At 41.4% G+C, this 24,588-nt stretch overlaps 1 protein-coding gene across 1 annotated transcript in view; it reads left to right on the forward strand.

The window, feature by feature from the left end:
* Positions 1-19,637, forward strand: part of LOC121540054 (solute carrier family 13 member 1-like) — a 34,394-nt gene extending 14,757 nt beyond the window's left edge. The window contains exons 4-14 of the mRNA XM_041848690.1: positions 13,403-13,587; positions 13,952-14,028; positions 14,630-14,787; positions 15,340-15,459; positions 16,538-16,636; positions 16,779-16,883; positions 17,009-17,115; positions 17,327-17,421; positions 17,913-18,074; positions 18,399-18,536; positions 18,771-19,637. Coding sequence (XP_041704624.1) covers positions 13,403-13,587; positions 13,952-14,028; positions 14,630-14,787; positions 15,340-15,459; positions 16,538-16,636; positions 16,779-16,883; positions 17,009-17,115; positions 17,327-17,421; positions 17,913-18,074; positions 18,399-18,536; positions 18,771-18,914 — 1,390 coding nt within the window. The 3' untranslated portion in view covers positions 18,915-19,637. The remainder of the gene's footprint in view (positions 1-13,402; positions 13,588-13,951; positions 14,029-14,629; positions 14,788-15,339; positions 15,460-16,537; positions 16,637-16,778; positions 16,884-17,008; positions 17,116-17,326; positions 17,422-17,912; positions 18,075-18,398; positions 18,537-18,770) is intronic.
* The last annotated feature ends 4,951 nt before the right edge of the window (positions 19,638-24,588 follow it).

The following is a 24,588-nucleotide window of genomic DNA, read 5'->3' on the forward strand; positions in this document are numbered from 1 at the left end:
CAGTGCTACAAATCCCACTCGAGGCTGTCGATAAAATCCAACTCGAACGTGTACATCGTTTCGGAAAAAGAGGACAGAAATACGAGCGCCCAATCGTTGCCAAATTTGCATTTTTTAAGGATAAAGCAATGGTTAAAAGCCTAGGGAAAAGACTTGCTGGCACGAAAATAGGCATGAATGATCAGTTCCCGAGGGAGATTGCAGAAAGGCGCAAAGTTCTGTATCCAATCTTCAAGGAAAACAGATTAAAAGGGAAACGTGTTGAAACGATATAACAAGAAAAGATAACAAGCAGAATAATACATCTTTAAATACAAATAATTAGAACATGGCTTTTTTGGCGGGCGGTTGTTGTTTTGGCGGATGGTTGTTGTGGTTGGTCCTGTGTTCTCTCTGGCGTCCTTTCCCCCTTGCGGCAGGTGTGGATGCGGGTGCGTTTGCACGCTCGGCCCATTTCTTCCGCAGTCAACCATGTGGTGTGCATTTTTGTGTTTGAAAAGGTGCGGCGTTAAGTGAGTGAGAGGGGAAATGGTTGCATATCCCAGAGCCGACGGGGGTCTATGAGCAGGGGTAGTGAGAGAGAGCTTTCAATTTTGTGTAGATGAGGGATATACATTTTTAAATATAGTATACATCTAATCTAATTTTTTATTGTCCTATCATGATGGAAAGATCCCTAACCCTATATCCTGGACACCCACCTGAGCGACCCATACACCAAAGAGAAGTTCCCATCTCTTTTATGGACCTGCTGTGAGTATGCAGCCTAAACAGAGAAATAAATGCGGTCAGAGACCTACTTGAGCAGCACTGCCCCCTCAAGATTCTGAGCCTGCCTGGCAGGGTTGGTTCTACAAAGCCAGAGCCCCCTGATGGGAGAGCATTATATACAAGGACATTCTCAAAGCTGCTAATGAGAACCTTGACGACCTTTTACCTAGCCGGTGGGGATTCCGGTGGGGTACCCCCACCCAGGTAGTGGCAGTGCTGGCAACACTGGCTGCAGTAACCCATGGGGAGGGGGTCACACTCAGACAATCAGAGAGGGGGTTTATCATTGTGGCCCAGGTGGCACAAAATAATCAAAGGTCTGGCTGTACGGAGATGCTTGGGAAAATGGTTACAACAGGGGATCAGAGTGTTTGTGTCTCAGGTGAAGAGGGTGGATCTGATCTCCATCACCTAGGACTTGACATAGATTAAGTAGATTAATCAAATCTCACATGTTGTTATGGGATGGACCACGGGAATTATTTGCTAGGATAATTGCTTGTCAATAAATTAAATGTAATACAATGGCAATCCGGGTTATATGTTAAAATCCTACGCATGAATTGCCGACATTATTACGCATATTAAAAGATAATGATGGAAAATAGGATATGCATTTTTTTTTTAAATAGTTATATACATATATATACAGTTATATACCTGTTTTGTGGGTGGCACTGTGTGCTGTTTTCGATGGATGGGTCCTGGCCTCTCGGGGCCTTAGGGATCCGGAGGGACGTGGGTGGGATGCCGATCAATGGGATGACGGCTCAACTTGGGATGGGGAGGGGCTTTAGCGGGGGAATTAGTGGAGAACAATTGAAGGGTTACTCAGTAGCAATGCAAATATCACGGTACAGCTACAGTGGGGAAAAAAAGTATTTAGTCAGCCACCAATTGTGCAAGTTCTCCCACTTAAAAAGATGAGAGAGGCCTGTAATTTTCATCATAGGTACACGTCAACTATGACAGACAAATTGAGATTTTTTTTCTCCAGAAAATCACATTTTAGGATTTTTAATGAATTTATTAGCAAATTATGGTGGAAAATAAGTATTTGGTCACCTACAAACAAGCAAGATTTCTGGCTCTCACAGACCTGTAACTTCTTCTTTAAGAGGCTCCTCTGTCCTCCACTTGTTACCTGTATTAATGGCACCTGTTTGAACTTGTTATCAGCATAAAAGACACCTGTCCACAACCTCAAACAGTCACACTCCAAACTCCACTATGGCCAAGACCAAAGAGCTGTCAAAGGACACCAGAAACAAAATTGTAGACCTGCACCAGGCTGGGAAGACTGCATCTGCAATAGGTAAGCAGCTTGGTTTGAAGAAATCAACTGTGGGAGCAATTATTAGGAAATGGAAGACATACAAGACCACTGATAATCTCCCTCGATCTGGGGCTCCACGCAAGATCTCACCCCGTGGGGTCAAAATGATCACAAGAACGGTGAGCAAAAATCCCAGAACCACATGGGGGGACCTAGTGAATGACCTGCAGAGAGCTGGGACCAAAGTAACAAAGCCTACCATCAGTAACACACTACGCCGCCAGGGACTCAAATCCTGCAGTGCCAGACGTGTCCCCCTGCTTAAGCCAGTACATGTCCAGGCCCGTCTGAAGTTTGCTAGAGTGCATTTGGATGATCCAGAAGAGGATTGGGAGAATGTCATATGGTCAGATGAAACCAAAATATAACTTTTTGGTAAAAACTCAACTCGTCGTGTTTGGAGGACAAAGAATGCTGAGTTGCATCCAAAGAACACCATACCTACTGTGAAGCATGGGGGTGGAAACATCATACTTTGGGGCTGTTTTTCTGCAAAGGGACCAGGACGACTGATCCGTGTAAAGGAGAGAATGAATGGGGCCATGTATCGTGAGATTTTGAGTGAAAACCTCCTTCCATCAGCAAGGACATTGAAGATGAAACGTGGTTGGGTCTTTCAGCATGACAATGATCCCAAACACACCGCCCGGGCAACGAAGGAGTGGCTTCGTAAGAAGCATATCAAGGTCCTGGAGTGGCCTAGCCAGTCTCCAGATCTCAACCCCATAGAAAATCTTTGGAGGGAGTTGAAAGTCTGTGTTGCCCAGCGACAGCCCCAAAACATCACTGCTCTAGAGGAGATCTGCATGGAGGAATGGGCCAAAATACCAGCAACAGTGTGTGAAAACCTTGTGAAGACTTACAGAAAACGTTTGACCTGTGTCATTGCCAACAAAGGGTATATAACAAAGTATTGAGAAACTTGTTATTGACCAAATACTTATTTCCACCATAGTTTGCAAATAAATTCATAAAAAATCCTACAATGTGATTTTCTGGAATTTTTTTTCTCATTTTGTCTGAAATAGTGGTCGTGTACCTATGATGAAAATTACAGGCCTCTCTCATCTTTTTAAGTGTGAGAACTTGCACAATTGGTGGCTGACTAAATACTTTTTTCCCCCACTGTACATTACTCTTACTGAATTTCCACGTGGGCGAGGATATTGGAAATTTAATCAAAGCCTATTGGATGATAATTTATTTATAATTAGAACAAAGGAATTTATAACTGACGTTTTCCGACATAACATAGGTACAGCAAATCCCCTTATTGTATGGGACACCTTTAAATGTGCCTTTAGAGGCCATGCAATTCAGTACTCATCTCGAAAACAAAAGCAATTTAGGTCAAAAGAGTTTATACTAACAAAGGAAATAGAAAGTCTAACAGAACAGATAGATGGCAATAAAAACTGTAACATAGAGGCTCAGAATAAATTAGAGGAAAAACAAAAAGAAATGGAGAAACTTATTCAAGAAAGATCAAGTGTAATATATTATAAAAACAAAGCAAACTGGATGGAATATGTGGAAAAATGCACAAAATTATTTTTTATCTTCAACATATGAATGCTACCAAAAAGAACTTAATGAAACTGGTTACAATTGACGGAGTCACCCATGATTCACCAAATTATATTTTGAAGGAGGAAACAAAGTACTTTAAGCATGTTTTCTTTTCAGTCGCCTCCATCTCCTCTAACTGAAGCTAATTGTAGAGATTTTTTTTCTATTGATAATGTAAAATTAACAGCCATACAGAAAGACTCATTTGAAGGGGAAATTACAGAGGAGGAACTTCTGGATGCAATTAAAGACTTTAAGTCCGGGAAAACTCCAGGTTTGGATGGCATACCAGTCGAGGTATACCAAACCTTTTTTGATATACTAAGAAGACCGTTATTTACATGTTTTAACCACTCCTATATAAATGGTAGATTATCTGACACTCAAGAAGAAGGTCTGATCTCATTATTACTGAAACAGGATACAAGTGGAAAATATAAAGATCCAGTCCATTAAAAAAATTGGAGGCCCCTTACACTTCAGTGTTGTGATGCAAAAATTCTAGCAAAATGTATAGCGCATAGAATTAAAAAGGTATTGTCGGATATTATTCATTCTAATCAGACAGGTTTTTTACATGGAAGATACATTGGAGATAATATAAGGCAAGTATTGGAAACAAAAGAACACTATGGAAAATATGGGAAACCAGGCCTGCTATTCATAGCAGACTTCGAAAAGGCATTTGATAAAGTACGACTGGGGTTTATATATAAATGCCTGGAGCATTTCAATTTTGGAGAATCTCTTATAAAATGGGTCAAAATCATGTATAGTAACCCTAGCTGTAAAATAGTAAATATTGGCTATTTCTCAGAAAGTTTTAAACTGTCAAGAGGAGTGAAACAAGGTTGTCCACAATCGGCATATCTATTTCTTGTGGCCATCGACATGTTAGCTATTAAAATCAGATCCAATAATAATATCAGAGGATTAGAAATACAGGGCTTAAAAACAAAGGTGTCATTGTACGCTGATGATTCATGTTTTCTTTTAAATCCACAACTAGAATCCCTCCACAGCCTCATAGAGGATCTAGATACATTTTCTAACCTCTCTGGATTACAACCAAATTATGACAAATGTACTATATTACGTATTGGATCAAAAAAAAAATACAATTTTTACATTACCATGTAGTTTACCAATAAAATGGTCTGATGGTGATGTGGATATACTCGGAATACATATCCCAAAGGAAATAAATGATCTCACTTCAATACATTTTAATAGAAAGTTAGTAAAAATAGATAAGATCTTGCTACCATGGAAAGGTAAATACCTGTCAATTTGTGGAAAAATCACCCTGATTAACTCTTTAGTATTATCCCAGTTTACCTATTTGCTTATGGTCTTGTCTACACCTAGCGAACAGTTTTTTAAATTATATGAGAAAAAAATATTCAATTTTATTTGGAACGGCAAGCCAGACAAAATTAAAAGGGCCTATTTATATAATGAATATGAATTAGGAGGACAGAAATTATTAAATATTAAAGAATTAGACCTATCACTAAAAGCTTCAGTCATACAAAAGTTATACTTAAATCAGAACTGGTTCTCAAGCAAACTAGTAAGATTGTCTCACCCAATGTTCAAGAATGGCCTTTTTCCCTTTATTCAGATTACAACCACTCATTTTCAGTTATTTGAAAAGGAAATCATCTCCCAAATATCACTATTTCTAAAACAAGCCATAGAAAGTTGGTTGCAATTTCAATTGAATCCTCCAGAAACGACAGAATAAATAATGCAACAAATATTGTGGTTAAATTCAAATATACTAATTGACAAAAAAACTTTATTTTTTTGACAGAATGTTTAAAAAAGGTATAATCTTCGTAAATGATATCATCGGTAGGACTGGTGGAGTTATGTCACACATGCAGCTAACAAAAACATATGGAAATGTCTGCTCTACACAAAATTACAACCAAATAATTGCAGCCTTACCGCAAAAGTGGAAGAGGAAAGTGGAAGGGGGAGAAAGTAAGGAACTTGTCTGTCAGCCTTGCATTAAAGAACATAATTGGTTAAGGAAAACTGTGATAAATAAAAAAGTATATCAGTTTCACTTAAGGACCAAAGAATTGACAGCCATCACATATAGATTGCAAAATAGTTTGGAAGAGATTTTTGACGTACCAATTCCATGCATAGTGTTTATGAACTGACACGCAAAACGACAACGGATTCAAAAATTAGAATCTTTCAATTTAAATTATTATATACAATTCTTGCTACCAATAGAACATTATTTATATGGGGGATACAATCTTCCCAGCTCTGCAGATTTTGCTGTGAAGAGACAGAATCATTAGATCACTTGTTTTGGTTCTGTCCATTTGTAGCTTGTTTTTGGACACAGGTCCAGGAATGGCTAAAGGATTGCAATATTTACCTGGAGCTAACCCTGCAGATAGCATTACTGGGTGATCTGAAAAGTCATAGTCAATCGATCAATAATATAATAATACTTTTAGCAAAAAAAAATTTTTTTTATTCACAATCTGTAGAAGCAATGAGAATAGAAAGGTTCAGAACTTTTGTAAAACATCCCAGTACGGTTGAAATATATATGGCAAATAGAAATCCTATATGGATGGTGTTAAGAGATAGATGGGAGGTGTTGAATGGAGTTGAAGGATGGGACTAATAACAAATAACAACAAATAATAACAAGATAACTAATAATGTAAGCATACTGTGTCCATAATAAGTATATAGGTTGTATGTTGGGAGCTTTTGGGAAAGAGCACAGTTAGAAAGATATGGCATATAGAAGCAAACCGGATGGACATCATGAAAATGATCGGAGAGGTTGAGAGTAGAAGAAGTTCAGGAGCAAAAACAAATAAAATATAATTATTGTAAAATTGACTATGTCCATAAGGTGTAGAGGCCTGGGCATTGTTGTTCACTAATTTACCCCAAGTAGGGAAAGGATGGCGGGGTTGAAAAGTAATAAAGGTTAGTATATACAGTGGGGGAAAAAAGTATTTAGTCAGCCACCAATTGTGCAAGTTCTCCCACTTAAAAAGATGAGAGAGGCCTGTAATTTTCATCATAGGTACACGTCAACTATGACAGACAAAATTAGAAAAAAAAATCCAGAAAATCACATTGTAGGATTTTTTATGAATTTATTTGCAAAATATGGTGGAAAATAAGTATTTGGTCAATAACAAAAGTTTCTCAATACTTTGTTATATACCCTTTGTTGGCAATGACACAGGTCAAACATTTTCTGTAAGTCTTCACAAGGTTTTCCCACACTGTTGCTGGTATTTTGGCCCATTCCTCCATGCAGATCTCCTCTAGAGCAGTGATGTTTTGGGGCTGTCGCTGGGCAACACAGACTTTCAACTCCCTCCAAAGATTTTCTATGGGGTTGAGATCTGGAGACTGGCTAGGCCACTCCAGGACCTTGAAATGCTTCTTACGAAGCCACTCCTTCGTTGCCCGGGCGGTGTGTTTGGGATCATTGTCATGCTGAAAGACCCAGCCATGTTTCATCTTCAATGCCCTTGCTGATGGAAGGAGGTTTTCATTCAAAATCTCACGATACATGGCCCCATTCATTCTTTCCTTTATTTACACGGATCAGTCGTCCTGGTCCCTTTGCAGAAAAACAGCCCCAAAGCATGATGTTTCCACCCCCATGCTTCACAGTAGGTATGGTGTTCTTTGGATGCAACTCAGCATTCTTTGTCCTCCAAACACGACGAGTTGAGTTTTTACCAAAAAGTTCTATTTTGGTTTCATCTGACCATATGACATTCTTCCAATCCTCTTCTGGATCATCCAAATGCACTCTAGCAAACTTCAGACTGGCCTGGACATGTACTAGCTTAAGCAGGGGGACACGTCTGGCACTGCAGGATTTGAGTCCCTGGCGGCGTAGTGTGTTACTGATGGTAGGCTTTGTTACTTTGGTCCCAGCTCTCTGCAGGTCATTCACTAGGTCCCCCCGTGTGGTTCTGGGATTTTTGCTCACCGTTCTTGTGATCATTTTGACCCCACGGGGTGAGATCTTGCGTGGAGCCCCAGATCGAGGGAGATTATCAGTGGTCTTGTATGTCTTCCATTTCCTAATAATTTATCCCACAGTTGATTTCTTCAAACCAAGCTGCTTACCTATTGCAGATGCAGTCTTCCCAGCCTGGTGCAGGTCTACAATTTTGTTTCTGGTGTCCTTTGACAGCTCTTTGGTCTTGGCCATAGTGGCGTTTGGAGTGTGACTGTTTGAGGTTGTGGACAGGTGTCTTTTATGCTGATAACAAGTTCAAACAGGTGCCATTAATACAGGTAACGAGTGGAGGACAGAGGAGCCTCTTAAAGAAGAAGTTACAGGTCTGTGAGAGCCAGAAATCTTGCTTGTTTGTAGGTGACCAAAAACTTATTTTCCACCATAATTTGCAAATAAATTCATAAAAAATCATACAATGTGATTTTCTGGAAAAAAAAATCTCAATTTGTCTGTCATAGTTGACGTGTACCTATGATGAAAATTACAGGCCTCTCTCATCTTTTTAAGTGGGAGAACTTGCACAATTGGTGGCTGACTAAATACTTTTTTCCCCCACTGTATATAAATAACATGGGGGATTGGAAGTGATGCAGACAATTACATTGATGGAAGTTACAATCTATCTGCAATATTAAGCTGATCTACCCCCCCAAAAAATTTTTTTTAAAAAGTATTCAGACCCCTTAATTTTTCCCATATTTTGTTACATTACAGCCATATTCTAAAATGGATGCATATTCTAAAATGGATTAGATATTTTTTTTCCCCCTCACCAATCTACACACAATACCCATAATGACAAAGCAAAAACACGTTTTTAGAAATTTCTGCAAATGTATTAAAGATAAAAAACTTAAATACAGCATTTCCATAAGTACTCAGACCCTTTACTCAGTACTTTGTTGAAGCACCTTTGGCAGCGATTACAGCCTCGAGTCTTCTTGGGTATGCTGCTACAAGCTTGGCACACCTGTATTTGGGGAGTTTCTCTCATTCTTCTCTGCAGATCCTCTCAAGCTCTGTCAGGTTGGATGGGGAGTGTCGCTGCACAGCTATTTTCAGGTCTCTCCAGAGATGTTAGATCGGGTACAAGTCCAGGCTCTGGCTGGGCCACTCAAGGACATTCAGAGACTTGTCTCGAAGCTACTCCTGCGTTGTCTTGGCTGTATGCTTAGGGTCATTGTCCTGTTGGAAGGTGATCCTTCGCCCCAGTCTGAGGTCCTGACCACTCTGGAGCAGGTTTTCATCAAGGATATCTCTGTACTTTGCTCCGTTCATCTTTGTCTCGATCCTGACTAGTCTCCCAGTCCCTGCCACTGAAAAACATCCCCACAGCATGATGCTGCCACCACCATGTTTCACCGTAGGGATAGTGCCTGGTTTCCTCCAGACGTGACGCTTGGCATTCAGGCCAAAGACTTCAATCTTGGTTTCATCAGACCAGAGCATCTTGTTTCTCATGGTCTGAGAGTTCTTTAGGTGCCTTTTGGCAAACTCCAAGCAAGCAATCATGTGCCTTTTACTGAGGAGTGGCTTCCGTCTGGCCATTCTACCATAAAGGCCTGATTAGTGGAGTGCTGCAGAGATGGTTGTTCTTCTGGAAGGTTCTCCCATCTCCATAGAGGAACTCTGGATCTCTGTCAGAGTGACCATCGTGTTCTTGGTCACCTGCCTGACTAAGGCCCTTCTCTCCGCCGATTGCTCAGTTTGGCCGCTCAGCCAGCTCCAGGAAGAGTCTTGGTGGTTCCAAATTATTTCCATTTAAGAATGATGGAGGCCACTGTGTTCTTGGGGACCTTCAAAGCTGCAGAAATGTTTTGGTGCCCTTCCCCAGATCTGTGCCTCAACGCAATCCTGTCTCGGAGCTCCACTGACATTTTTACATTTTAGTCATTTAGCAGACGCTCGGTACGGCAACTGCACCATCCGCTACCGCAGGGCTCTCCAGAGGGTGGTGTGGTCAGCCCAACGCATCACCACGGGCACACTGCCTGCCCTCCAGGACATTTACAGCACCCAGTGTCACAGGAAGGCCAAGAAAATCATCAAGGACCTCCGCTACCCGAGCCATGGCCTATTTACCCCGCTACCATCTAGAAGGTGACATCGTCTCCCGAGTGGCGCAGTGGTCTAAGGCACTGCATCGCAGTGTTAGCTGTGCCACTAGAGATCCTGGTTCGAATCCAGGCTCTGTCGTAGTCGGCCGTGACCGGGAGACCCATGGGGCGGCGCACAATTGGCCCAGCGTCGTCCAGGGTAGGGGAGGGAATGGCTGGCAGGGAGGTAGCTCAGTTGGTAGAGCATGGCGTTTGCAACGCCAGGGTTGTGGGTTCGATTCCCACGGGGGGCCAGTATAAAAAATTAAATTAAATTTTTAAAAAAATCGATTTATTTTTTAATAATGTATGCACTCACTAACTGTAAGTCGCTCTGGATAAGAGCGTCTGCTAAATGACTAAAATGTAAATGTAAGGTGGAGACAATAAAGATGCATCAAATCTGGGACCGAGAGACTGAAAAACAGCTTCTATCTCCTGGCCATCAGACTGTTAAATATTCACCACTAGCCAGCCTCCACCCAGTACCCTGCCCTGAACTTTAGTCACTGTTACTAGCCGGCTACCACTCGGTACTCAACCCTGCACCTTAGAAACTGCTGCCCTATGTACATAGTCATTGAACTCTGGTCACTTTAATAATGTTTACATACTGTTTTACCCACTTCATATCTATATACTGTATTCTAGTCAAGGCTCATCCTATATAAACTACGGCTGTACACGCCTTTTCTATTCATATACTATTCATACTGTCTATGCACACCATCATATACAGTTGAAGTCGGAAGTTTACATACACCTTAGCCAAATACATTTAATCTCAGTATTTCACAATTCCTGACATTTAGTCCTAGTAAACATTCCCTGTCTTAGGTCAGTTAGGATCACCACTTTATTTTAAGAATGTGAAATGTCAGAATAATAGTAGAGAGAATGATTTATTTATTTCATCACATTCCCAGTGGGTCAGAAGTTTACATGCGCTCAATTAGTATTTGGTATCATTGCCTTTAAATTGATTCACTTGGGTCAAACGTTTTGGGTAGCCATCCACAAGCTTCCCACAATAAATTGGGTGAATTTTGGCCCATTCCTCCTGACAGAGCTGGTGTAACTGAGTCAGGTTTGTAGGCCTCTTTGCTCGCACATGCTTTTTCAGTTCTGCCCACACATTTTCTATAGGATTGACATCAGGGCTTTGTGATGGCCACTGCAATACCTTGACTTTGTTGTCCTTTGCAACTTTGGAAGTATGCTTGGGATCATTGTCCATTTGGAAGACCCATTTGCGACCAAGCTTTAACTTCCTGACTGATGTTGTTGCTTCAATATATCCACATCATTTTCCTTCCTCATGATGCCATCTATTTTGTGAAGTGCACCAGTCCCTCCTGCAGCAAAGCACCCCCACAGCATGATGCTGCTACCCCCGTGCTTCACGGTTGGGATGGTGTTCTTCGGCTTGCAAGCGACCCCCTTTTTTCTAAAAACATAACGATGGTCATTATGGCCAAACAGTTCTATTTTTGCTTCATCAGACCAGAGGACATTTCTCCAAAAAGTACGATCTTTGTCCCCATGTGCAGTTGCAAACCGTAGTCTGGCTTTTTTATGGCGGTTTTGGAGCAGTGGCTTCTTCCTTGCTGAGCGGCCTTTCAGGTTATGTCGATATAGGACTCGTTTTATTGTGGATATAGATCCTTTTGTACCTGTTTCCTCCAGCATCTTCACAAGGTCCTTTGCTGTTGTTCTGGGATTGATTTGCACTTTTCACACCAAAGTACGTTCATCTCTAGGAGATAGAATGCGTCTCCTTCCTGAGTGGTATGATGGCTGCGTGGTCCCATGGTGTTTATACTTGCATACTATTGTTTGTACAGATGAACGTGGTACCTTCAGGCGTTTGGAAATTGCTCCCAAGGATGAACCAGACTTGTGGAGGTCTACAATTTTTTTCGGAGGTCTTGGCTGATTTCTTTTGATTTTCTCATGATGTCAGGCAAAGAGGCACTGAGTTTGAAGGTAGGCCTTGAAATACATCCACAGGTACACCTCCAATTGACTCAAATGATGTCAATTAGCCTATCAGAAGCTTCTAAAGCCATGACATCATTTTCTGGAATTTTCCAAGCTGTTTAAAGGCACAGTCAACTTAGTGTATGTAAACTTCTGACCCACTGGAATTGTGATACAGTGAATTATAAGTGAAATAATCTGTCTGTAAACAATTGTTGGGAAAATTACTTGTGTCATGCACAAAGTAGATGTCCTAACCGACTTGCCAAAACTATAGTTTGTTAACAAGAAATTCGTGGAGTGGTTGAAAAATGAGTTTTAATGACTCCAACCCAAGTGTATGTAAACTTCCGACTTCAACTGTACATATATATTCGAGACTCTGCCATTCCTCGTTCTAATATTTATATATTTCTTAATTCCTCTATTTTAATTTTTTGGATTTGCGTGTATTGTTTGTATTGTTAGGTATTACTGCACTGTTGGAGATAGGAACATAAGCATTTCACTAGACCCGCGATAACATCTGCAAAATATGTGTACGCGACCAATACATTCGATTCAGTCAAAACATATTGATTCAATGGTTGTAAAGATGGGGAGAGGTCTGTCTGTGATAAAGAGATGCTTTGCTTTTTTAAAACCACACACCACAAAGCCATTCCTGCAGGCTCTAGTTTTATCTTATTTTGATTATCGCCCAGTCATATGGTCAGGTGATGCAAAAAAGGACCTAGAAAAACTGCAGCTGGCCCAGAACAGAGCGGCACGTCTTGCTCTTCACTGTAATCAGAGGGCTAATATCAATACTATGCATGCCAATCTCTCTTGGCTAAATGTAGAATAGAGACTGACTGCATCACAATTGTTTGCATAGTCAGCTTACACACAATTCTGACACACATTTACCCCACCAGACATGCCACCAGGGGTCTTTTCACAGTCCCCAAATCCAGAACAAATTTTAAAAAATGTACAGTATTATATCGAGCCATGATTGTATGGAACTCCCTTCCATCTCAGATTGCTCAAGTGAACAGCCAACCTGGTTTAAAAAAACAGATAAAGCAACACCTCATGGCACAACGCCTCTCCCCTATTTGACCTAGATGTTTTGTGTGTATGTACTGGTATGTAGGCTATGTGTGATGTTTTACATTTATGTAGTTCCGTCCTTGAGCTTTTCTTGTCTGTTAATGTTCTGTATTATGTCATGTTTCACGTTGTGTGTTACCCCAGGAAGAGGAGCTGCTGCTTTCGCAACAACTAATGGGGATGCTAATAAAATACCCAAAATACCAAATGTGTCACCATCTTGGAGGACCATGTGTTTTAAAGATATCAACACTAAACACAGCAGAGGAGCTGTTTCTCAAGTTCTAGAATCCTCTGAATCACTATGGCAGTGGCACTACCACAGGCAGAGCAATTCTGATTTTTTTTCTAATTTGTATTTGGACCAATCAGATGAGCTCTGAAAAATATCTGATGTGATTAGTCAAAAGACCAATTAGGAGAAAAAAAATCAGAATTGGGCACCCTGTGTAAACGCAGCCTAAGGGTAATTTGGCGAACCACCCATTTTCATTGGTTAGCGCCCATGTGGATGTCTCTTTGCAGGCTAATGTTGGGCTTCATGAACAGCTGTGCCTTCCTCTCCATGTGGGTCCAAAACACATCCGCCGTTGCCATGGTGATGCCCATCGTTGAGGCAATCATTCAGCAGATCTTGAATGCAGAGGGAGAAGGTGAGCAGCGCCAGCGAGCAATGACAGGCACCAGCAACCTTGGCCTAGAACTGGAAGGTGAGGAAGCACAATAATGATCCATACATTACCCACATAACTTAGTTATTGGTAGGAATTTAAGATTTGGAAGATTCAGAACTCCACATTATTCCTACAGAGACTGAGGAACCGTGTGAGAAAAATGAAGAACCAATAAGGTATTTTGGAATTCCTCTGCATATATTTAATTACTTCAAAATGTCCTTACCTTAAAAGCAGTCAATGAAGAAGGAGAGACCGCAATCCAAGATTTTGATTTGTTTACACTGTCAACAACTGTTTGATAACGTAAACATTTTCTTTAGCATTGTATCAATTGTCCTCATACCTTGTCCTGCTTTAACATTTTCACATTTGTAATTCTCTTTTTTACCTCTGGTAGAGCAAATAAGGAATCAGATGAAACGGAGTACACTACTCCAGAGGAAGCACCCTCTCAGACCAATGTACGTTGTACAGGTAACTGCCAAAATAAAGGAAAATAACACCTACGTAAAGTGTCTTAGGGCGTTGGGCCACCATGAGCTGCCAGAACATCTTCAATGTGCCTTGGCATAGATTCTACAAGTGTCTGTAACTCTATAGGATGGGATACGACACCATTCTTCCATAAGAAATTCCATAATTTGGTGTTTTGTTGATGGTGATGGAAAACGCTGTCTCAGGCGCCGCTCCAGATTCTCCCATAAGTGTTCAATTGGGTTGAGATCTGGTGATCTGGTTTAAACCCCCTATGCTCTTTTGAGACCCCCATTTCAAAAGTCACAGATCTCTTCTTCTAGCCCTGGTAGCCAAATTAATGGGCAACTGGGCATTTTTATACATGACTCTAAGCATGATGGGGTGTTAATTGTTTTTTTTTTTCACAAAAAAATGTAAACATCTGTTTTCAATATAATTTGTATCCCTCGTTTACTTAAGTGTTTCCTTTATTTTGGCAGTTACCTGTAGATGGCTCACTTATCAAAAGCTTATAACACTGCCATATCACTGTATCACAATGGGCTAACAAGGTAAAGACAGTAAATTACACACTACTATCTCTTTTGTCTTCTTAAAGGCGATTGGGCAAAAGATAGAGGGGCGCTACCGGACTAAGAGAGAACACATGATGTGCAAGGGGCTGTGCCTAAGCATCGCATACGCTTCCTCTATAGGAGGGATTTCCACCCTGACTGGGACCTCCCCCAATCTCATCTTTTCAGAGTACATCCATCAGTGAGTTCTTAATCAGCTATATCTAGTGGTGGTCAGACTTTATATACACAATGCATATCACAGGAAGCAGCTGAGGGGAGAACGGCTCATAATAATGGCTGGAACGGAGTGAATGGCATCAAACACTTCGAAACCATGTGTTTGATGTATTGATACCATTCCACCTATTCCGCTCCTATCATTACCACAAGCCCGTTCTCTCCAATTAAGGTGCCACCAACCTCCTGTGACATATCCCTATACTGTATGCAATAGAAATCTTGAGAATGCATCGTAACAGAGGAATACAAGTGGCTTGGTCAATGATTCATAGAGTATGATAGAAAGGGTTGCACTCTGTACGGTGCAATACTGCTGTATACTTGAACATGCTAAAATGTTTATTATATTCTACTGAGCCATTTACTTCATGTTCGTATTATTATATTTTATTATTTCTTGTTGTTGCATTGTCGAGTAGGAACCTCTTAGTAAGCATTTTGTTGGACGGTGTATACCATGTATCTTGTACATACAACTAATAAAACTTGAAACATCTCCATTCAATGACAGGTTTTACCCAGAATGCACCTCCGTAAACTTTGGAAACTGGATCGTCTTGTGTCTGCCAATCAGCATCATTGCTTTGCTGTTGTCATGGATATGGCTGCACTGGATGTTCATCGGCTCAGAGTGAGTAAACACCATTTCAAGGCGTTAATGAGCATTTCACCATTTCTTCACTCAATACTCCAGTTTCTCGCTTGTCTCATCAGATCACTGTTGTCGTTAACCTAAATCGGCCTCATCCTTGACCCTAAGTATCACACCTTATCCGTTCGGTGTTCTTTCCTTGCCATTCCTCCCTCCCATCACTCTCTCTTTTATGTCTTAACTTCTCACTCAAACACTATTTTACACCAGGGCTCTCTGCCTGTCACTGTAAAGGTAACCACCAGTCCCACAGGGCAGACTGGCCTGCATGAGTAATTTATTAACTGCAAGGCTTACTCATGATACAACAAGAGAGAATGGGTTAATCATCTGTACAGCACGTGTCAAACTCAAGAGCCCATTTAATCCTGCCCGCGGCAACATTCGTTGTTTTTTTTCTGGAAAAAACGATCATTGAAATTACTAAAACCAATTTGAAACTGTGTAGAAATCATAATGGACGTACATTTATAGTTTCTTCACTCGGTCCAGCTTGCCAACAGTCATCGAAGCAAACGCTAGAAAGTCAGGGAGCATAGAAAATTGGTAACAGTCATCTAAACAAAAGCTAGAAAGTCAGGGAGCATCGACAATTGGTAACATTCATCTAAACAAAAGCTAGAAAGTCAGGGAGCATAGAAAATTCCAAAAGCGATGGATAAAGAACAATGTTTTGCAAATTTTGAGGAAATATAATCAATTTTAAGTGCGGCCTTCCGGACCTAGCCTCGTACACACCATCCTGATCTCGCGAGCTCACATTATGTTTCGCTACACGGATAGCGAAACAGAATGTGTGCTCATGAGATCAGGATGAGGCTACTCCGGACCTTGGTCACGACCGAATGTGGCCCGTGGGCAAAAATTATTTGAAACCTTTGGTCTACATAATTGGGGGAAGCCCCATTAACGCATTGCTGACTGTCATGTTAATTGTCCTGTTTGAAGCAGTTGTTTTCCCTGAATGGCACAACTATGTTTGTATGCTTTGAAAAATGAATTGCATTGCAGGCATGTCTTCCTTCAACAATGTAATGTGTTCAATAAACCCATGCAGCTTCAGGGTGCTGTTCCGTCCTAGTGGAGAGCGCTCCGAGAGAGAGACTGCAACAGCCAGGGTCATAGAGGAGGACTACAACAAGCTGGGGCCTACGAGGTGACCCTTAAAGCTTTACCCCCTCTTTTCTTGTTTGAATATCTGTGTTGATTAGAAAGTTCACGCATACTTTTGTTTGAGAGTGTCTGTGTATTGCAGGACATCCGATCCTAACAACCTGTTTTCTTCCCCCTTGTTTCAGTCCCCAGGAGGTTGTGACCGGGGTGATGTTCATCCTGATGGTGGCGCTGTGGGTCTTCAGAGACCCTGGATTTATGCCAGGCTGGGCCTCAACCTTCCTCCCTCAGTGAGTTCAATACCCTCTTCTACTATAACTTTTGCAGCGCAGCGCCACTCCCCAGCAACGCATGTTTTAAAAAGGTTTTGTGATATGGGACTAAAAAGGCACATGTCCTCATTCTCTTCATATAGATATGCGGGCTATATCAGTGACGCCACTGTGGCCCTACTGCTGGGGCTCGTGTTCTTCATCATGCCAGCACACAAGCCTTCTGCAGATAAACACGGTATCAAATATGGTACGGTACCCCGAATAGCATTACACCTGGGCATACTCACAGAGATGGTCACTCATAAGAATGATAACTGGCTACAATTTAACAGTAAAGCGTTTCCCCAGTGCACCCACAATTTTTCTTGTCGGCGCATAAACTATTGCACAGATTGTGTTTCTGTGGCAGCGTAACACAGGCTTCATGATGGTTCAACTTTCGGTTTCTCTGTTTCTAGAGGCCATGATCTCGTGGAAAGAGTTCCAGGCCTGTATGCCATGGGAAGTCACCCTACTTGTTGGTGGGGGCTTTGCACTTGCTGAGGGCACCCAGGTACCATCTAGTCTAAAACCTTTACGCTCCAGCCATATCATAATCTCAGTGCTTCAATGTGTCAAGGAAATTAGTCACCCCTGTGTTAAAAGTATTCCAAGCTTCTTAGGCTATTTAGACAGGAAGCCCAATTCTGATCTTTTTTGACCAATCAGATCAGTATCTGAAAAATATCTGATGTGAAAAGATCTGATGTGATTGGTTAAAAGACCAATTAGTAGAAAAAATATCAGAATTGGACTGCCTGACTAAACGCAGCCGTATAGACCATGCCCTACTTATACAGCCAAAGGTTTGTAGCTATCGCACTGATGTTGTCTGACGCTACTGTCACATTTCTTTGTGTCATTTGTATGAATATAGAATGAATGTATACTAGGACGAAGGCTAGACATCCACACGCTGTCAATGTATGGGGAAATGTCCCATGACGCTCGCTAATAATAAAACTTATCTACAGCATTCCTACAGTCTGTCTGTCCCAACTGCAGGTGTCTGGTCTGTCCTCCTGGGTGGCAAACCTGCTATCTCCTATGGGGAGCCTCCCCATCATAGCAACAGTCACCATTGCCTGTGTCCTTGTCACCTCAGTCACAGAGCTGGCCAGCAATGCAGCCACCATCACCATCTTCCTCCCCATCCTTGCCCCTCTGGTGCGTTCAGAGATATATTTTCCTCTGAGTTATGAATTATTTGATTGCAATATTATTTATTTCCTGTTTATCCCTTTGTTCCACTGTAAATTGTCTGCTAAATGACAGAAATGTTATGCAATATAATTTCTCAGTGGCTAAAAACCATTAATGTAATGGAACGGATACTGCAGTTGGGGGGGATCATTAGCTGCAATATGAACATGTTGCAAAAATAACTTATTCTGCTACTATAATAGACATACAAAAAACAAAACAAAAAACGGTTTCTTGTTTTGACGTGTATCTGAATGCCTCTTCTTTCCCATGCTCCATGAATGGCAGGCCGAAACTATCCGTGTGAACCCGCTCTACATATTGATACCCACAACCCTCTGCACATCCTTTGCCTTCCTGCTTCCCTCATCCAACCCTTCCAATGCCATTGTGTTTGCCTATGGCCACCTCACCACCATGGATATGGTGAGTGCACATCGCCTCAAAGTATATGCACTACACATAGGCCAGTTTCAAAGAACCAGGTTGAATTAATCCAGAAGGGCTAGTTCTGGTTTAGTTTACCCGGTATACAACACAAACCCTCATTAGTACACAGGTCAAAGCCTGTTGACCTACCACTAGGTCTGGCGCCCAGGCTAATGAATGCTAACCATGGCTTTATGCTTGTCTAATGCTGCTTGATTATTGTCATTTCAGGTGAAGGCGGGGATTGGTGTGAATGTAATCAGTGTCCTTGCAGTGTTATTGGCTGTGACAACATGGGGAATTCCACTGTTTGACATGGATACCTACCCTGATTGGGCACCTACTCCACCCACGTCAAACATCACTGGATGGTGAAGTCAGTCAGGAAAACACTAAATACGGTGCCGTAGAGTGTTTGTCTAATGCTGCGTTCATGCACTCTTCAGAAGTTGGACACTGTACTATCTGACAAGGAAAGTCAAGGTACAACCATATTACCACAATGTTCCCCAATTGAATTTCCAACATGGAAGCTGATAAGTGAAGTTGGATGGAGCTTTCCAGGAGAAATTACAAAATGTCCAATAACAGATGATAACAGCATTACTGTCAGGAAAATACTTAAAATGGTCAATGGCAGAATGTATCCTTTAGTTGCACTCCTAAACCTCACCTCAAGCTCAGCCCCAACCATCCTCCCTCTCGGGTTCTATGTTAGGATCCATTCTAATAGGGAGTTGGGGCTAAAGGTGAGGATTCTTCATGTGCCAGAATGTTTAATTTATTGGACGTCTCACTGATCCTTTAACAAAATAGCAGGGGAGACCATTTAGAAAGAAATCAACTTCGGCAGGAAATATTTACAATAAATTAATCGACATGTATCATTGTTTTTGTATAGGAAATATAATTTTGTATTATGAATACAGGACATTGTTGCTCCAAGGACGAATTGATTTCAGTTCATTTGTGCACAATGTCTTTTATTTTCAATGCTGAAGCGTGACAGAGATCATGAGCTCCTGATTACCCCAACGACAGAGCAAGGCAGTGAGAAGCTATTTTTGACAACAATAACATGGAATCCCAATGCTCTGAATCGATGTTTGTTTAATATTTTATTAGGATCCCCAACAAGCCGCTACCAAGGCTCTTCCTGGGGTCCAAACAGGAAACAAAACACAACAAATAAAATACATAACAGTACATAATGATGCACAATACAAAATCTATAAAAATGTCTGTCTCTTCACAATCCCTGTCGTGCTGAAGATGTCTTTTATCTGGTTTTATTGCTAGCTTGCGTTACCTCGGGTGGCAGAGTGTCCCTTGCATTCATGGCTCTATTAAATACTGTGCATTTTTCCAGCCTCTGTTCTGGACCTGGGGACTGTGAAGAGACCTCTGGCTGCATGTCTTGTGTGGTACCGATGAGTGTCGAACTGTGTGCCAACTGCTTGAAAATACAGTTTGGTACCTTTAACCCATCAACACCTCGCACAAAGACCAATAGTGATGCAGTCCATCTCTCCTCAACTTTGAGCCAAGAGAGACTGACATGCATGTTAGTGACATTCACCCTCCGTGTACATCTAAGTGCAATATGTGCTGCTCTGTTTTGGACCAACTGCAATTTTCCTATGTCCTTCTTTGTCGCACATGACCACACAACTGCGCAGTAGTCCAGGTGCGACAGAACTAGGGTCTGTAGGACCTGCCTGGTTGATTTAAATGTCTAGAAAGCAGAGCAACGCCTTATCATGGATAGACCGCTTCCTATTTGACCAACCATTGAGTTTATATGTTTTGACCATGACAGCTTGCTATCTAGGATTACACCCAGCAGTTTAGTCTCCTCAACTTGCTCAATCACCACATTAGTCAGTAATAGATCTAGAGGAGGTTTAGGGCTGAGTGAGTGATTTGTCTCAAAAACAATGCTTTTAGTTTGAGATATTTAACGCCAGCCTATTGCTAGTTACCCATTATAAAAATGACTGACGCTTTATGTTAAGGGTGTCAGTTATTTAGTTCACTGTCTTAGCTGACGTGTACACGGTTGAGTCTTCAGCGTACATAGACACACAGGCTTTATTCAAGGTCAGATGGTCATTAGTAAAAACAGAACACAATAATGGCCCAAGCCAGCTGCCCTGCAGTACACCACACATTAGAGAGGCTTCCATTCAAGAAAACCTTTACGGTATCTCTCAATCCATGATAAGGCAGAGGATGTAAATCCATAACACCTACATTTTTTCAGCAACGATCAATGATATTAAAAGCTGCATTGACAAACACTGAAGGTCGAGAGACACCATCTGGATCCATTCCTTAGACACTTTAGTCTCTAGAGGTCTTAACCTAGAGAAGAACAACAGTATGTTTTTGTGAAGGGCCCCTTCCCTTTGTTAGCCCAGTGACAAACCTCCCCCGTCTTGTAATATCGCTTATACACAATTTTAGGTCCAGTCTTTGGAACTTAAGATTTTTCTAGATATGGCTATTATGATCACTACATCTGATGGGTGTGGCTACAGCTTTAGAGCAGTTTCTGCCACATTAGTAAAGATGTGGTCAGTACACGTGGATAATTTAGTTCCTGTTTGTAAATACCCTGGTAGGTTGACTGATAACCTGAACCAGATTGCAGGCATCGGTTACAGCTTGAATATTATTTTTGAGTGGACAGCTTGATGACAACCAGTCAGTATTTAGGTCCCCCAGAAAATATACCTCTCTGTTGATATCACATACATTATCGAGCATTTTACACATATAGTCCAAATACTGACTTTTAGCACTCGGTGGTCTATAGCAACTTCCTACGAGAATAGGCTTTAGGTGAAGCAGATGAACCTATAGCCATTTTACGTCCTGAAGAAGGCATTGTGATGCTGAAACGTTGGTGGTTTACCCAATAAATTACTGGGAGCTTATATCTATCAGTGGAGGATGGTGACTTGAACAATTGAGGAGGATGGCAGACCCATGGTATAGGTGCGGAACGCACAGAGACGACAAAGTGCGTTTCAAAAAATTGTCCAACTAATTATTTTAACCTAAAGCATTTAATAAAGACATTTATAGTACAATATTACAACAATGGGAATGAGAGGGCTACTTACACAGTGTTGGGAAGGGATCACAGCAGTGATTGAATGTGGGTATGAGGCATGAGTTGAGGTGTTCAGAGGCTTGACTTCAGTGCAGGAAAAGGGTTGAGGTGTTCATAGGCTTCAGTGCAGGACAGGCTCATCATGGATGGATGGTGTTAGAGAAGAGCTCAACTCTTCTACTGAGGGCAGGACAGGATTTGACTTGGAAGACAAAAAACAATAACACAATACACTACACAGTTAGACGAAAGAGCTAAGAATGAGTTAGTCCAAGCAAGGAGTAAAATCATTGATGTGTAATAATGTGATTGTGTTTGTGTGTGTGATTGACTCTACATACAGGAATGAGAAAATTGATAGCGGTACTCACAGTGCTTGGAGAGGAAACATTCAATGTGCCAGTGGATGAGAGGGCACATGAGACGTGGCTTCAGTTCATGTCAGGAGAGAGTTGACAATGGTAGTGGAGTGGTCATCACCGCTTAAATTCAGGAAACAGAAGGCGACTTAGCTGGAAATACAAATAGCAGATACATTTCATTACAGCTGCGCCATCGTAGGTTTGGGCAACGAGTTTCTCCATGAAGTTAAACTCAGACATCTCAGAATTCACAAAGTCAAACACAGACTGTGCATCTCGCCCACTTGACACATCAAAGTAGCCCAAGAAACGTTCCTGAATAAAGCCCTGATCATCCACATACCTGGCGATAACTGACAACTGCAAGCAGACTTGTGGCACCATAGGTCCCAGAGTGGTGGGGAAAATATTTCCCCCTGGGGCCCAGAGTTATTCCTTATCTGTTAACCGAACCATGAAAACTCTGGACCCTATATGGTATGAAAGTGATTATCAGTTGTAAAAAGGTTTCATGTGGGCTATGATGGGACCAGTTTTACCTAAATCAGATCATATTATTATTTATTTATTTACTCCTGAAAGAAAAAAAACTCCTGGCCCTGGGGGGGATGAAAACCCTGTAAAACTGCAGCAACCTTATACTTATTCATATGAATTATATTTAGACTAGATTAAGAGGGGGATTTCCTCTACCCAGACAACAACTGATAGACAATAGAACTCACAGGGTTGAGCTTGCTTTATGCGTGTTTGCATCACGCAGGCCTATGCAACCATAGGCCTAATACATGTTTTTACTCAAGTCTGTCATCACTACTATGTTGACTGATTCATTCAGTTATTAATTTTGGATTGAAAACATATAGGCAGCCTAGCCAGTTTAGGTGTAGCCTAGGCTGCTGCAACATTTATGTCATGAGATTTTGCTTGTGTCTGTCCGCAGTGATTATGTGTTATCACCTTTGCTAAATAAATACAGAAGGAAAGTGGAAAGCCTACTTGAGCGGGTGTGAAAGTACGCTGCATCAACCTCTCTTTAATCTCACTTTTAATGGATGATGCGATGGAAGCTATCAAATCATTCTGAATTGATTTTGACATCCCATAAATCACAGTTGAAAGTTCCATATGTTCAGCAAGTAAAGCATCTTAATGTGCAATTACCTCTGCAAGCTCCGTGTAGTTGCCCTTGTTAGCAGAACTTTCCCTCTCGTCATGTCCTCTAAAAGCCTATTATTGCATGCCAAAAAATGCAGTGGTCGATAAGCCGCTTGAGAACATCCGTTTCTTTCTCGTTGTGTTGCGCAGTTTGAATACGCAGACCTTCGTCCATTACATGACGAAGGTCTGTAGCTCAGCTGGTAGAGCACGGCGCTTGTAACGCCAAGGTAGTGGGTTCAATCCCCACGACCACCCATACACAAAAAAATGTATGCACGCATGACTGTAAGTCGCTTTGGATAAAAGCGTCTGCTAAATGGCATATTATTATTACATGACCGATGCAGCTTTTTCCCAGAAGCTTGAATCTGATTTGGGCATGTATATGCTCCCTGCTTTTGTTATGCCGTTTAGCTGAACGATCGATGTTCTTCAGGTCACTGTACCCCCCTTTCACCCAATACTTTTTAAAAAGCAGGCAAGGCCAACAATACAGGCGCCTTGATGAAAAGCTGTCTGTCTGTTAATCAGCTATATCTTTGATACCAATTGGTATTGAACGCCCTCACCTTTTCATCCTTCCTCATTAAACTGATCTCAGGCAGTGGTCAACGCTCAGTTTTAATTCGCACCTTTTCCGTGTACCCCAGAGAATGAAAGGGGTTCTTCAACAAAAAGTCCACAATTTTCGGTAGCGTTGGCCATTCTGCCATTCAGGCGGCGAAAACTGCACGCTCGTGCTGGAAGCTAGCTAGCTGTTACTGTTACAACTGGACACAAAAATGGAAGTTCTAAAGAGATTCCCATGGGGTGCCAGTATAAAAGAAAATAAAAAAATGTATGCACTCACTAACTGTAAGTCGCTCTGGATAAGAGCGTCTGCTAAATGACTAAAATGTAAATGTAAAACCAAGAAAACAATTTATAATCTACCTCCTCAGTCTCCTGCAATTTGAAGAAACTAGTTTGAATTGAATAATATTCCCAAAATGCTCAACTATCAATTTTCACTCTAAATCGCTATCCAATAAAGTCACCAACTCACCAAGCTTCTCAACATATAGAACCCCCCATAATGCTCTGCGGAACAACCCCAATACAACACACTAGGTTCATTTTCTGATCCTAATCCTATCATTGGATGGACAACATGTCAGTTCATACTGCAAAAGCTTTGATTGGTTGGAGGTCGTCCTCCGGAAGTGGTCATAATTACCATGTAGGTTTATGTAAGCGGGTGAGGCCTACGAGCCTCCTAGGTTTTGTATTGAAGTCAATGTAGCCAGAGTAAAACGGAAGCTAGCTGTCCTCCGTTGAAGGTGCTATAGACCTTCATTGCAAAACAGTGTGTTTTAATCAATTATTTGGTGACATATGAATATATTTAGTATAGTTGAATCAAAAAATA

This window comes from Coregonus clupeaformis, chromosome 26 (assembly GCF_020615455.1).
Source record: "Coregonus clupeaformis isolate EN_2021a chromosome 26, ASM2061545v1, whole genome shotgun sequence".
NCBI classification, from domain to species: domain Eukaryota; kingdom Metazoa; phylum Chordata; class Actinopteri; order Salmoniformes; family Salmonidae; genus Coregonus; species Coregonus clupeaformis.